Raw genomic sequence first — 13,582 nt, 5'->3', positions numbered from 1 at the left:
ATTATCATCAAGAAAGGTGAAAAGCCAACCCACAGAATGGAAGAAGTATTCACAAATCACAGATCTGAAAAGAAACTTACACCCAGAACACATAAAGAACTCTTCCAACTCAGTAATAAAAAAAGACAGTACCCCCAAGTAAAAATGAGCAAAGGATTTGAACAGACATTTCTCCAAAGAAGATTTATGAGTGGCCAATACACATGAAAAAGTGTTTAACATTACTAGTCATTAGAGAAATGCAAATCAAATCCATGAGATACCACTTCATTTCCTCTAGGATGCCTATTAACGCAGAAGACAGATAACAACTTGCTATCATCTGAAGCAAGGGGAACCCTCATACACTGCTGGTAGGAATGTCCACCAAGAATTAGCGCGTAAATGTTTACAGCAGCTTTATTTAGCCAAAAAGGGTAAACAACCCCAATGTCCATCAATTGCTCAATGGATAAGGATAATACGTGGCATATCTCATCCAAGCAATGCTTTATTAGTCAGCAATAAAAAGGTATGAGTATCAACACACTCTATAACACGGATGACTCTTGAAAACATCGTGCTGAATGAAAGAAGCCAATTGCAAAAGACCACAGATTATATGATCCTGTTTATGTGAAATGTCCGAAACAGGCAAGTCTACAAAGAAAGAGATTAGGTCAGTAGTTGCCTGGGGTTGGGAAGAGGGGAAAGGGAGTGGGGAGTGAGCACCCATGGGTACAGGATTTTTTTTCTTAGGTGATAAAACGGTTTTAAACATTCTAAACTTGGGGTGATGGTGGCACAACCCTGTGAATACATTAAAAACCACTGAACTATATGCTTTAAATGGGTAAACTATATGGTATGTGAATTATGCCTCAACAAAAAAGTTAAAAACAAAACAATCTCAAAGGACAAAACCTCTATCAAAACCTACCACCAAACCAGACATTCTGTTCACTTGGGGCAACATCTGCAGCAAAGATAGGTACTTCCTAAACAGATGAATTCAGACTACAGTTCTCTCTTTCTTAAAGTAAAAACTACATTTTTAAACAAGAGACTACAGGTTCCTTTATAGCTTGGTGTTTCCTTGCCCCAAAGAATTCCATAGGCTGGTCATTGACCCAATTCTTCACAGGGAATTCCAGGAATGGAATGAGGGGGGGAAACAGGGAGAAAACACTGAGCCAGAAATTTCGGGATGGGGTGGAGGGACTGAGAAAAAGGCCTAGAGAAGTAACATCTGACGTACTCTTAGGGAATCTTCTAGATATCTTTCAGGAGTGTGGCTCCAGTGATGGTTATTAATAGCTCCTGATGTCCCAACATGCTTTATGAATTCACTGTCATAACTGGACTTCATGTACTATTAATCTAATTATGGTCCCATCTCTTTATTTTGATAAAGCTTCAGAGTTGTTAAGAGCATCATACATATGCAGAGAACCAGTCCCATCTCTGAAGATACTAAGAGCCCTAACGTGAATACAATCTAACCAATACCATCTAATAATAAGTAGATCAGAGAACACGTAAGACAGGCATACCTCCCAGAGCATAGAGTAACTCCAACGCTTGAACCATCGACTGGGCCGGAGGGGGCTGTAAAAACATAAAAATCCTCCTAATTTCCTCAGATAACAGACATAAAATGTGACTATTCTTGCCCAAATCCACTCTCCCCTCTTATGTGCCCCATAGCTCCCAGACTCCATGCTTGTACTCACATTGGTGCCCCAAATGCCCTTCCTCTCCTTCTCAGTATCCGTAGTACTACTTGGTCTTCAATCACAGCTTGATTTAAACACTGCCCCTTGGAGCCCTCCCTCATGCTCCCCTCCACCAGAAATGATGGGTCCCTTCTTTGAACAACCTCCCTGTTTTCCTACACTCTCATCAGACACTTCTGATTTTTTCCTTCACAGTCTCAATCTTCCATTGCAGCAACCCTGGTGGGTAATTCTGTACCTCTCAGACCCCAGTGCCAGGCCTTGCCCATAGAGGGCAAATGACATACACAGGATCCGAATTTCTGAAAATAGAGAACACTAGGCAATCTGAAGTTAAGCAAAGCTGCTATTGTGACCTTCAGTCTGATTCTCTGGATCTAAATCACATTCCCAGTATTTTCACCCAAACACACAGTATTTCTCTCTGGCCTCATCTGATTTGGGACCATATGCAAACATTATGTATGAACATAGTTGGAAGGACTGTATATGTCTACTTCAGTTTGTTTTTTTCGTATGGTTTTCTGTTTTCACTGTTTTGTTTAATTTTGTTTTGTTTAACCAGAGAAACTTTACAGTGACTACTTGGGATAGCTGCATAATATTCCAATAAGGTCATAATCCATAAAATGCACAACTGTCTTCCTCCTGGGTAACTGAGTTGTTTTCTGTTCTTTGCTACTATAACTAACACTGCTAAATAAACAAAATTATATGTGCCCTGTGATTTCAACTATAAAAAGATAAAAATAAAAATACCACAGTTTTGGGAGAAAATAACCAGAAGGGAATATATGAAAATGAATTTGTATGTATTTTCCTCATACTTCAGTTGTCCAAAAGTTTATGATTTCATTATTCCATTTCAAAATTTAATATACAATGATACTATAAACATGATCATACATGTAAGTTTTCTTCTTCTTTTAAATTATTTTTTCAGGAGAAATTTCCCTGAGAAGAAATATCAGGCATTTCTACAGTTCATAAAATAATGTCAGAAAGCCCTCCAGGACTGAAGTGGAGTATGAAACTGCTTTCCCAAACTGTCGGCTTTGGACTTTCTCATTTTACTGCCTGTTTGATCACTTAACTAATGTGAAGTGGTACCTAACACCTATTTCAATCTGTACTTACTTCTCTTCTAGAGAAGCCACATTCCAATGTCTCTTTTGTGCTGCTTCCTTTCCTTTAGCTCTTTTTTCAGTGGATATTTGATTTATTCCAAATGATGCTTGAAAAGCTCTGCAGTTCTCAAGATGCTGATATGTCATTTTTGCCATTACATGTTTTCTTGCATCTTAGATGGGAGGATTTTCTTAAAGCTTTTAATTTGCATATATTACTTATCTTCTCTGTAATTTCTTGCATACACCAATAATCAAAGAGGGTATTTTTTTCCATACTTATGATAAACACACAGTTGTTTTCTTTGGGAGAGAGACTGATATTTTCTATTCCTTCATTCACCTAGTTCATCATGACATATATAATATTAGGGACTTTACTATCTGAGCATCCAGGCTTGTCATACCACATAACAATGCAGTTGGGACAGAACAAGAGTTAACCTTCAAATCATAAAAATTCAAGAAGAAAATATGACTGAATGTTTACTAACTGACCAAGATGCAGGAAAGTGCTTTATAAGGACAGAAATAATAAGAAATCACAAACAGAAAGATTTTACTGTGGAAATATTTACAATGTCTGCACATTTAAAAAAACAAATTTTAAAAAACCAGTAAAATACAAACAACTAGAAAAACCAGTTGCAAGAAATACTATAGACAAAGGTTAATGTCTTTAATAATTAAAGGGCTCTTAAAAATCACAATAAACACTAATTCTAACAGATAAAGGGCTTAACAACTCAGAAGAAATATAAAGTGGACAATAAATGGAGTTTTTTAAAAGTCTTTGGAGAAATCAAACAATAAGGGACAGATATTTTTCCCTTCCTGCCTTTCTCCCTCCTGACATCAATCAAATTAGCAAAACTCTAAAAGAAAATAACATGGCATGACACACGCACAGTGAGACAGGCAGCACGCACTGCTGGAGCTTACACTGGTAAAGCAATCTGGCCACACATCAAGGATGTACAAAATGACTATAGCTCTTTGACCTTATAACTCCACTCCCGGAAACCTGCCCCCAGGAAATGAGCAGAAAGGAGATCAGCCACGAGGACATCCCCCACAGCTCTACCAAAGCCCTCCTGGCTCCCCTACCTGTGATATTCCCTCAGGTAGGCACCTATGCACACTTGCTGTCCTGGATCCCCCCACCCTCCTGACCTGGTGAAATCCTACCTGGATTTCAAGTCTCACTTTGCACAAGACTGACTGAGCTGGAGGCCCCTCCTCTGTCTCTCAGAGCACTGGGCCCATGCACAGCAATTACCCACTTACTTGTCACCCCCCAGCAGATAAGAACAGGAATTGTGTCTCCCCTGTCGGGCTCTACTCCCCCATACCCTGCACAGGGCCTGGTGCTGAGTGGGTACATGACACACGAACTAAGGGGGGTGGAGAGGGGGACGATGTGCTTCATCTAACGTCCTGACATTTGCCCACGGGCATTCCAGACAGAAGGTAGGACTTACCGACATGAAGTGGAACCTGAGGACATTGTCGATCCCTAGTGCTTTCAGCTGTAGGATGACAGGTGCCAAATTGCTACGCTGCATCTCAGGGACAGTGCATTGAGGCAGCTTGTCAAAGGCTTCCTCTGAGGATAAGAAATCAGAACTGTTTGGGGTCAAATGCCACAATCAAACACAATCATTATGCCCAACGGACAGTTTTCCTTCTCTAATGAGAGGCTCTAAGACTCTAAAATCAGATGCATATGACATCACAACACAAAGTTGTTTCATATTTAGAAAAGACCATTCTATTTAAAAAGTATCTTAGCAGTTTATATCTTTATAAATAATGTATCTTTATAAAAATCTGTTCTCTTACTTTAGAATGCTTTTTTAACACGCTTTTTGTCAGCAAAACATGAAATCAAAGAAAGAAGTATGTGTTGGACCACTACTGGCACCTAGGCACCACTACCCCTGCCTGGGGTTGCACTAAGTCTAGAAGGCAAGAACCGCACATACAAATAAAGAACAATCTCAAAGTAAATCACCAAAATGGTAACCAGAACATAACAAATGACCAAATCGTACAAAGAGCAAAAATTGTCCAAATCTAACTTTTAAAACCAACGAGCCAGGCATGCATCATACTCAGAATCTGATAATGTCCCAAGCAGATCAATGAATGCTTGCATGCCCCATCAGGAATAAAAGATGACTTCCAATAGGAAAAAGCACACAAGATACAGAGGTGCCAAGATGGGAGGGGCAGGAATGGGGGAAGAGAGGAAGAAACTTTGGGAGGCCTTTTCATAAAAGCCTGGCAAACAGGGCAGGGGGAGGAGGGAAAGAAGGGATTAAATCACTTTTGTACATAACCAGAAAGCTTACGGATTATATAGAAGATGCTCCGCCCACAAAAATCCCTCTCACATCAGTCAACATTTTAAATGTGCTCACCCACCTTAGCACTAGAATGGACCAACCCCATGTAGATCATAAGGCTTTAGTTAACTAGAGAAAGAAAACAACAAGTATCAAGAAGAAACAGCACTATCACTGAAGATTTTTTCAAAAAGGTTATGAGTGAACAGACAACCAGTGTTCCGTGGACAGACTGGTACAAATGGCCAAAGGCACAGGTCTAACTGGGAGGTGCTGAAGAACAGGCAACAGCAGAAAGTTCCACATGGGATACTCCCTTTGAATTTTAAGAGCATTTTGGGGAAGGCATTTTGGTAGGATAACCACATTTTCCAAGCATACTTCTGACAGAGGGAGAAGCAAAGTTCTCAGTAACGAGGACAAACCTGCTGAGAAGCCACTCACATAAGGCCAGTGCTGCCCACGAGTTCATGACATTCCATTAGACTCTACTGAGGACCCAAGTGTGTCACGCCCTGGGTCAGGAGCTGCAGGTGCAGCTTCCAGAAGCTTCAGTGATATGAAAGGGCCTAGGACCAAGACCAGAAACAGTAACCTCCAAGGCGGAGACCCAGTGAAGGGAATGGAGGCTCAGGGAAGCAGGAAGCATAGTCACTGCAAAAAGCATTTGAGGTTGCTTCATGAGGGAACTACCATTTGAGAGAAGGATGTGAAGGATAAGGGGGATCTGCTGGGCAGAGGGAACAGCCCAAGGAAGGTATCAAAGATACGAGATGCAGATGTAGGAAAACAGAAAGTATGTTCAGGAAGAGCAGAGTGCAGCTGGGATGCAGTGTAGGGCAGCTGTGTGGACAGTGGGAGAACATGAGCTAGGAAAAGTCCTGGAGGGTTCTGGGAAAGTTAAGGGACTAAGCAGACAGCACTCTGCTCAGAGTTACACTCTGAAAGCTCATGGAAGCCAGTCAACCAAGAAAGCCTAGAGGCTGGAGGACAGTGCGCCCCATTACTGGGGGTGAACCCTACCCAACCCCACTCCACCAAAACTGCTCCTGCGACAGAGCCAGTAACTTTTCAACCAAATCTACCTACCTGTCTTTAGGCTGCATTCTGTACTTTATTTCTTTGGTGCATAAGATAATGCTGGTCATTTCCTCTTTAAAAATCGCCTAAGTTCTTCAAAAAGAATCCAACATAGAATTACTGTATGACTCCACAATTCCACTCCCAGGTATATGCCCAAAAGAATTAAAAACAGGTACTCAAAACACACATTTTCATAGTAGCAACTATCCACAAAAGGCAAAAGGTAGAAGTAATCAGCCAATAAATAAAAAAAATTGTGGCTTATCCATCCATAGAATCCTAGTCAACCATAAAAAAGAATGAAGTACTGGGGCACTCAGGTTGGCTCAGTCAGTTGAGTGGCCAATTCTTGATTTTGGCTCAGGACATGGCTCATGTCCAGAGATCCAGTCCCATGTTGGGCTCTGCACTAGGTGTGGAGCCTGCTTGAGATTCTCTCTCTCCCTCTGCCCCTACCCTCCCTTTCTCTCATTAAAAAAAAAAAAAAAAGAATGAAGTACTAACACAACAGAGACAAACCTGGAAAACATTTAGCATTCATTATGCTAAATAAAAGAAGCCAGACACAAAAGGTCACATAGTGTATGATCCCATTTATATGAAATATCCCAAACAGATAAATCCATGGAGACAGAATAGACTGGTGGTTGCTGGGAGGCAGGGAGAACTGCGGAGAAACTGCTTCAATGGGCACGGAGTGAGGGAAATATTCTGAAACTAGACAGAGGCAGTGATACATGTTGTGAATGTAATTAAATCCCACTGAATGGTTTGATTTAAAATGGTTCATTTTAGGGGTGCCTGAGTGGCTCATTTGGTTAAGCATCTGCCTTCGGCTCAGGTCATGATACTGGGGACCTGGGATCAAGCCCCATGTTGGGCTCCCTGCTCAGCGGAGAGTCTGCTGCTCCCTACGCCCCTCCCCCTGCTTGTGCTGGCTCTCTCTTGCTCATGACCTTTCTCTCTCTCAAATAAATAAATACAATCTTTATAAATAAATAAAAGTTAATTTTATGTTATATGAATTCCACCTCAAAACATCTGTTTTCTCTTCCCCAAATTTCTGGATGCCTTTTAACCTTGGTTCTCTCTTTCCTCTCCCATCATTCCTCCTTAGCACCTTCAGTAAGATGCTCAGGCCTCAGGCTCCAACTCCCCCGCCTCCCATGGACATCCTTACCCACCCACTTCCTCCCTACCAAGTACCTGTACATTCCATTCCCTTTGCTTGGTGCTATCCCTTCCCCCAGATAACCACTGGGTGGGCAATAAGATCAAGCACAAATACTCAAGTGTGAAGCCCTCCCCGGTGGCGTAACTCCCTGCCCTCTGCTTTCAAGGCTCATTCCGGAATGGGAATCCTCTCATGCTATACCATGCCGATCTGTTTGCGGGGTTGCCTCCACTACCTGGCTCTCCACCATGTGCCCACAGATTACGTCTCACCTAGCCCAAGATCTCCAAACCCCGGCACAAAGGCTGGTTTACAGCAGTGTTCTGTAAACATTCGCTACAAGAAAGAACAGAGTCAAGGACTGAACAAGGTGATGGTTATCAGAAGGAAAAAAGAGACAAATAACAAAACCCTAGGATCTGGGAAGTGAGTGCAGATGGATGCTGGACAGAGCAAGAGGATTAAAAATGATGTGAAAATTAAGTCTGGACAAGTGAGGAGAAATCTCAGTGCCATTACCCACAAAGAGAAAGAGAAAGTAGCTCTGGACATATCACTGTCAAAGGCAAGGCTGCCTTAAAGCTAGAGAGAAAGTTTCTGAAGGGCTGGGATGGTCTTTATCATAACTTTATCTTGCTCTTTTAAAGCCTAACATGGCGCCTGGCAGAGAGCAGGAGCTGAACAACTATCTGCTTTCTATCAGTGGTCTCAGGAGAGAACCCGCCATTTTCGCTCTGCAAAGATGCTCTGAACCAGAGGCAAGATGGAACCCACTGTGAGACCCAACAGGAGTCAGGATTTCTTGTTCTTCCCAAAATAAGAAAGCACCATGTTAAGCTGAGGGAAAGGAAAGACAGGACCTGAGACACGTGGCCCAGGCTACAGGGTCACAGGGCTATAGATCTACACTGGGCAGGTCTACACCTAGACATCAAGTTGGAATGGGAATGGCAGTAACGGGACTCGTGGGCCAGCCTTGGCCAATGAGAGCAGCAGCAGAGAACTGCTTCGTTTAGACTGAAGAAAGTAGCAGGGGCAAAGGACAGAGGGCCTCGTGAGGGGGTCTGGATTTTATGTGCAGTTCTGCCCATGAGGGGAACCATCCTGATGCTCTCCAGGGCTCAGGCTAACCATGAGAAAGTCAACAGCCCTGAAGGAGCGCCACACTAACCTGTATAAAGGCGGTAACATTTTCCTGAGCGGCTGCGGCCAGCACGCCCCGCGCGCTGGTTGGCTGACGCCTGGGACACTGGGGCCACCACCAAGCACTCAATGGCTGTCCTGGGATTATAGGCACGGAGCTTCACAAAGCCACAGTCGATCACATACACAATCCCGCTGATTGTAATGGAGGTTTCGGCCACATTGGTGGCCACTATCACCTAAGTCCCCACAGCAAGAAAAGTAAAAAGAGAAGATGTTTGGTTCTTTTCGCTTTTAAAAAACTACTCAAAATCCTCAAAGATCTATTAAAGATATTTCCAACAATGTAGAATCTATAAGAGGCAGCTGAATATGCTGGAAAAAAACAGGAGTTTTAGGGCCAGGGGGTCCCGGGTTTGAATTCTCCCTAAGGTGTAAGGTGGTCCATAAGGACTTTGGACAAATTATTTAAATTCCTGCAGTCTCACATCTACATGTATATCTACAGCCTTCCTGGGCGGGGGGGGGGGGGGGGGGGGGGCATCAAACGTGAAATACAAGTACAGCCTGGTGCTTGGTCCATAATAAATGCTCAGCAAATGTTTGTTTTTGCCTTCTGTACAACTAAAGGAAATCATCACCTTGAACATCTTTATTCATTCACTCACTCACACCTCAACTATTTCCTGAGGGTCTGTACTCTGCAGGCACCGTTCAAGGTGCTGGGGATGTATGATGAGCAAGAAACACAAGGCCCCTGTTCCCCCAGAGTCTGTGAGTATAGATAGCATTTAGAACTTTTTTAAAAAGATTTTATTTATTTATTTATTCATGAGAGACACACAGAGAGAGGCAGAGGCAGAAGCAGGCTCCTCCCAGGGAGCTCGATGTGGGACTTGAGCCTGTACCCCAGGATCATGCCCTGAGCCACAGGCAGATGCTCAACCACTGAGCCACCCAGGCGTCCGCATTTAGAACTTATTAAAGGCACTTTTACATCTGGCATTTTATAAAAATCTTCCGACCATTTTCATATAGTAGACATTTAAGAATTTATACTAGAAAACCACTGGTCAAAAGTTCTTATTTATGTTTCACCATTGAAAAAAATGGGGCTTGAAGTTAAGTCACTCATCCAGACACAGAGTAACCCAGGCACAGAATCCGGGCTTCCTGAACGGTTGGCCACAGTTCACGTTTGACTGGGCAGATGAGGTACTGAATCTCAATGGCATGAGGCTGAGCACCTTCTTCTAAGTAGTCCAAATTGAGAATGGGATCCTCAGACCACCCCTCCCCCTACTTACTCTCTGCCACCTGCTGATAAACAGCTACAATAAGCTGGTTTGGGGCCAGTTCTGTGCCTTCCTCATCTAATGGGAAGGAAAGCCAAGTAAGGCCCAGGGGATGATAACCAGGATACAGACTGGCTGCCTGCTGGCTCCTTCCAACAAGTGCTTCTCATCATACCCTTCCCCAACCCAATTTCAAGGCTAAATATTTTTCAGCCACACCTTGAATTAATTGATGTAAATTTGGCTCTATAGGTTAACCGGTACCATTTGTAGTAACTTCTCTATTGTTCCGGACTGATCACAATTCACCTAGATGGTCATTTAAGCCAAGCCAGTATTATGCCATGGGGAAATACTGAGCAGACAGTAAAGAGGCAAAGAGAAATCACTTGCTGTAATAACTACTTCTGTGAGGCAGGTTTAGAAATCTCTGCAATATACTATTTATTGTGTGCTTTTAGATTTATTGCGCAGAAGCATTGACCTAAAGGTCTTAAAGAAACTTTATTTAGAAAGTTTCACTTCAATTAAAAAAAAAAAATCCTCCTAGTGCATAGGGAAGGGGCCCCAGCATGACAGCTGGCAGCAAACAGCCCTGGTCACTGGGCTAGTCTCACCTTTCTGACACTGCGGGACACCCTTTCAAACACTTTCATTTGCTCAAAGGAAGGCAGTCCTGCGTACATGGGGAGAACTCGGAGGTGTCTCTTCATCCCAGTTCGACCTAGCGCCCGAGCCTGCTCGATCAGCATAGACACAACAGTTTCCACCTCTTCCTAAAAACATTGAACCAGGGACAAAAAAACCCGAGATCAATCTGAAGCATGTCATTTTATCAGACTTGAAAGAAAATGAAAGCTGGGATAAGAATTTTAATTGCGATCAGATTCACGATTTCCAGTGTAATCACACTCTGCTCTGGGGTGGTTTTTAATCAAATGCTACTGAACAGTGGTGTCTATGGGGTGAAAATTTCCAAGTGTCAGATTCATTACTAAAATCTATACTATCTGCGGTGAACAGAAGAGCTCCCAATAAACAAAACCAAGGACTATTTTACTCAGCTTTCATGTACTGTGGCAAACAAAGCATATCATACATATAGACAAGCTGTGACATATAAAATCGCTATAAGCTTTCCCCAGAAAAGATTACTCTACCGTGGAAAGTGTTGATGGTGGAAAAGATTATGACTGGAGGGTGGTTCTGAACAGCACTCTGACCGTAAGTGAGCACTCTGGTTTGTTCAGTTGTCTTTCCAGAGATGTGCCCACTTACCACCTCCAGGATGAGCAGCATCACTGGGAAAGAGGCTTGCAGGAGTAACACACATGCACAAAATGTACCTAACGCAACACTTCATCGTGGTAAACACAACAGCCCATTGACTGCATCGTTTACTTTGGAATCAACTAATGAATCTAAAGTATATCGAATCCTCTGCAGACAGAACAGGTGGGAACTAATGATTCCCTGACAAGCTAGTCAGTAGATGAATGACATCAATCCAAACAATTTTCTACGCAATTAAGTAATCACAAAATACAATAAAACATGAAATGAATGGCCAAGTAAAGTAATAGGCCTTTGTTAAATTTTGGTGCTGCCTTAACGTGTCTGTTCATCAGAGAAAATTCCAGTAGAATTACCTGGCCAGTCAGAAATGCTAGGATGTCTCCATCTCCCTCTGTCTGGTGAATTTTCATCACAGTTTCTACAGTTGATTTGATATAATCTGGAACAGGACTGAAAAGATGTATGAGATACATTCATCACTAGAACATACTCATTAATTATAAATTACACTAACAATCTGGCAGCAAAGCCTCATGAAAGTTAGTCTGGGCCTGCCTGGCATGTAAACAGTACATGAATAAATAAACATTCATTTCCTTTTTTCTTTTTTTTTAAAGGCAGTATTCAAAAGTAATCCATAATTACATGTATACCGCAAAAAGTGCTTTATTTGCAAAGAAATAAAAACCCATGCAAATAAAAGTGCTATCTTTAGCAAGCAAAGAGGCCTGGTCAATGAAAGTTGGGGGCTGTGGTCCCAGTGCTCAATCTCATACTCTTTCCACTTTCCCTCCTAATCACTGGCAGCATGTCTGAGTAGAGTGTTCAGAGCTAATGGATATGTTATCCAGTGAGAAACTCAGAAGTTAGACCCATAACGCTCTGGATTTATCAACCACTGTACCAGGCTTCTGGTCTTTGTCTGTCTGGTGACTAGGTATAGGAATTAGGATGGTCCCTTCCTATCTAAGGGGGTTCCTCCCAACCATGTCAACCAGGCCCCCTTGCTAATGTAGAGCACTAAGAACCAAATGATTCAAATCATCACTGTTGCCCTCATAGACAGGTAGCCTTGTAAACCTCAGTTCTGAAGATTATCAAGCCTCCTCCCTATAATCCTGTTACCACTTTGCTCTTTCGAACTGAGCTACTGGCCACAGACTTAGAAATTGGCACTTCGGTGTCAAGAGTTTCAAAACGCATTCAGCGTGATATTGAGCAGGATTCCAGAACATCCTCTCAGACAGGAGACACAAAACATGCTCCTCTCAGCAGCCCGGCATATTGCCCTTGAGGCTACGAGTAGATACAGTGGCTTCACATTCCATAGCTCAGGCCCCGTTTGCTAATCATCATCGTTAAAAATAAAGTATCATCAAACCTTTGTAGATAAAAGATATCCACTGGAAATGTTCGCCCTTCTACTGTAAGGATCACACATGTATCCCTTGTTGGGTCACTGGTTTCATTCTGATTAAAGAAATCCCGGAATTTCTATTTAAAAAAAAAAAAAAAAAAAAAAAGGACACTTCATTTCTCTCAAAAAAAATGATTTGTTGTTACATAAAGAAAGAAAATAATATAAAACTGACAGAGCAGGGGTTGGGTAGTAGAGATTGGATATAACACAGACTATCGGTTACAAAATAACTACCAAAAATCCTATTTTTATTATTGTAATTTTGAGGAATCACATTTCAACGACAGACTCTTTACTGAACTTTGATAAAAAATAATAAAGGTTAGATTTCAAAACTCTGTTACTCACCAATACATCTGGGTCCACCTATAACTATGGCATTACTTATTTTTATCCCCTGTATTTTATTTAACAAAAAATTGGGTCCAAAGGTGTGATTCAAATTAAATACAGTTTAAATCAGGTTGATGTATAGCTCTAATCTGAAAAGCACATATCTGATTATCAATTTACAAAGAATTTATATTCTTTGTAAATTTATCAATTTACAAAGAAACTTTATATTTCTACAAACACTAGCTATGATCCTAGTGTTACAGTTACAGATATATATTTATTATAACCTTCCCAAATTTTAGGCAGGAACAGTTTTGGCAAGGACAGTGTCTTCTCTATCTTTCCATGCCCTAGGGGAGTTAGCACAACACTTTTAGGGGGGAAGTCATCCATTACACACTTCTCCAGCACTCCCACAGTACACTGTGAAGAGAGGTAGCTCCTGGCAGCTCCTCCAACAGAGGTGGCTACATCTTCTCCCATGGCACTTGACTACCAGACTCGCAGTTTATAAGTAGGCCTGGCACAAGAGCTCTGGCCAAAAATGGGCCAGGAAGATACCACTGATGATCCCTTCTCATGAAATCTGACCTGAGATACACAGAGAAGCTGGCAGTGAGTGCCTGAGGGGGAGCTGCTGTGTCA

General features: G+C 42.1%; 1 protein-coding gene across 5 annotated transcripts in view; it reads right to left on the bottom strand.

Annotated features, from left to right (window-relative positions):
* DHX35 (DEAH-box helicase 35) overlaps nt 1-13,582 on the bottom strand; it is a 64,942-nt gene that overhangs the window by 18,697 nt on the left and 32,663 nt on the right. For all 5 annotated transcript variants that reach the window (XR_004808962.2, XM_025470066.3, XM_049100790.1 and 2 more), the window contains exons 9-14: nt 12,563-12,675; nt 11,535-11,631; nt 10,503-10,661; nt 8,619-8,829; nt 4,324-4,448; nt 1,533-1,587 (exon numbers count right to left, since the gene is read on the bottom strand). Coding sequence is in view for 4 of the 5 variants with exons in the window: in XM_025470066.3 (XP_025325851.1) it covers nt 1,533-1,587; nt 4,324-4,448; nt 8,619-8,829; nt 10,503-10,661; nt 11,535-11,631; nt 12,563-12,675 (760 nt within the window). In the remaining variant the exon portion in view is untranslated. The remainder of the gene's footprint in view (nt 1-1,532; nt 1,588-4,323; nt 4,449-8,618; nt 8,830-10,502; nt 10,662-11,534; nt 11,632-12,562; nt 12,676-13,582) is intronic.

Source organism: Canis lupus, chromosome 24, assembly GCF_003254725.2.
Source record: "Canis lupus dingo isolate Sandy chromosome 24, ASM325472v2, whole genome shotgun sequence".
NCBI lineage: Eukaryota > Metazoa > Chordata > Mammalia > Carnivora > Canidae > Canis > Canis lupus.
Note: the sequence above shows the minus strand (reverse complement) of the source record. Positions and strands in the feature narration are given on the sequence as shown.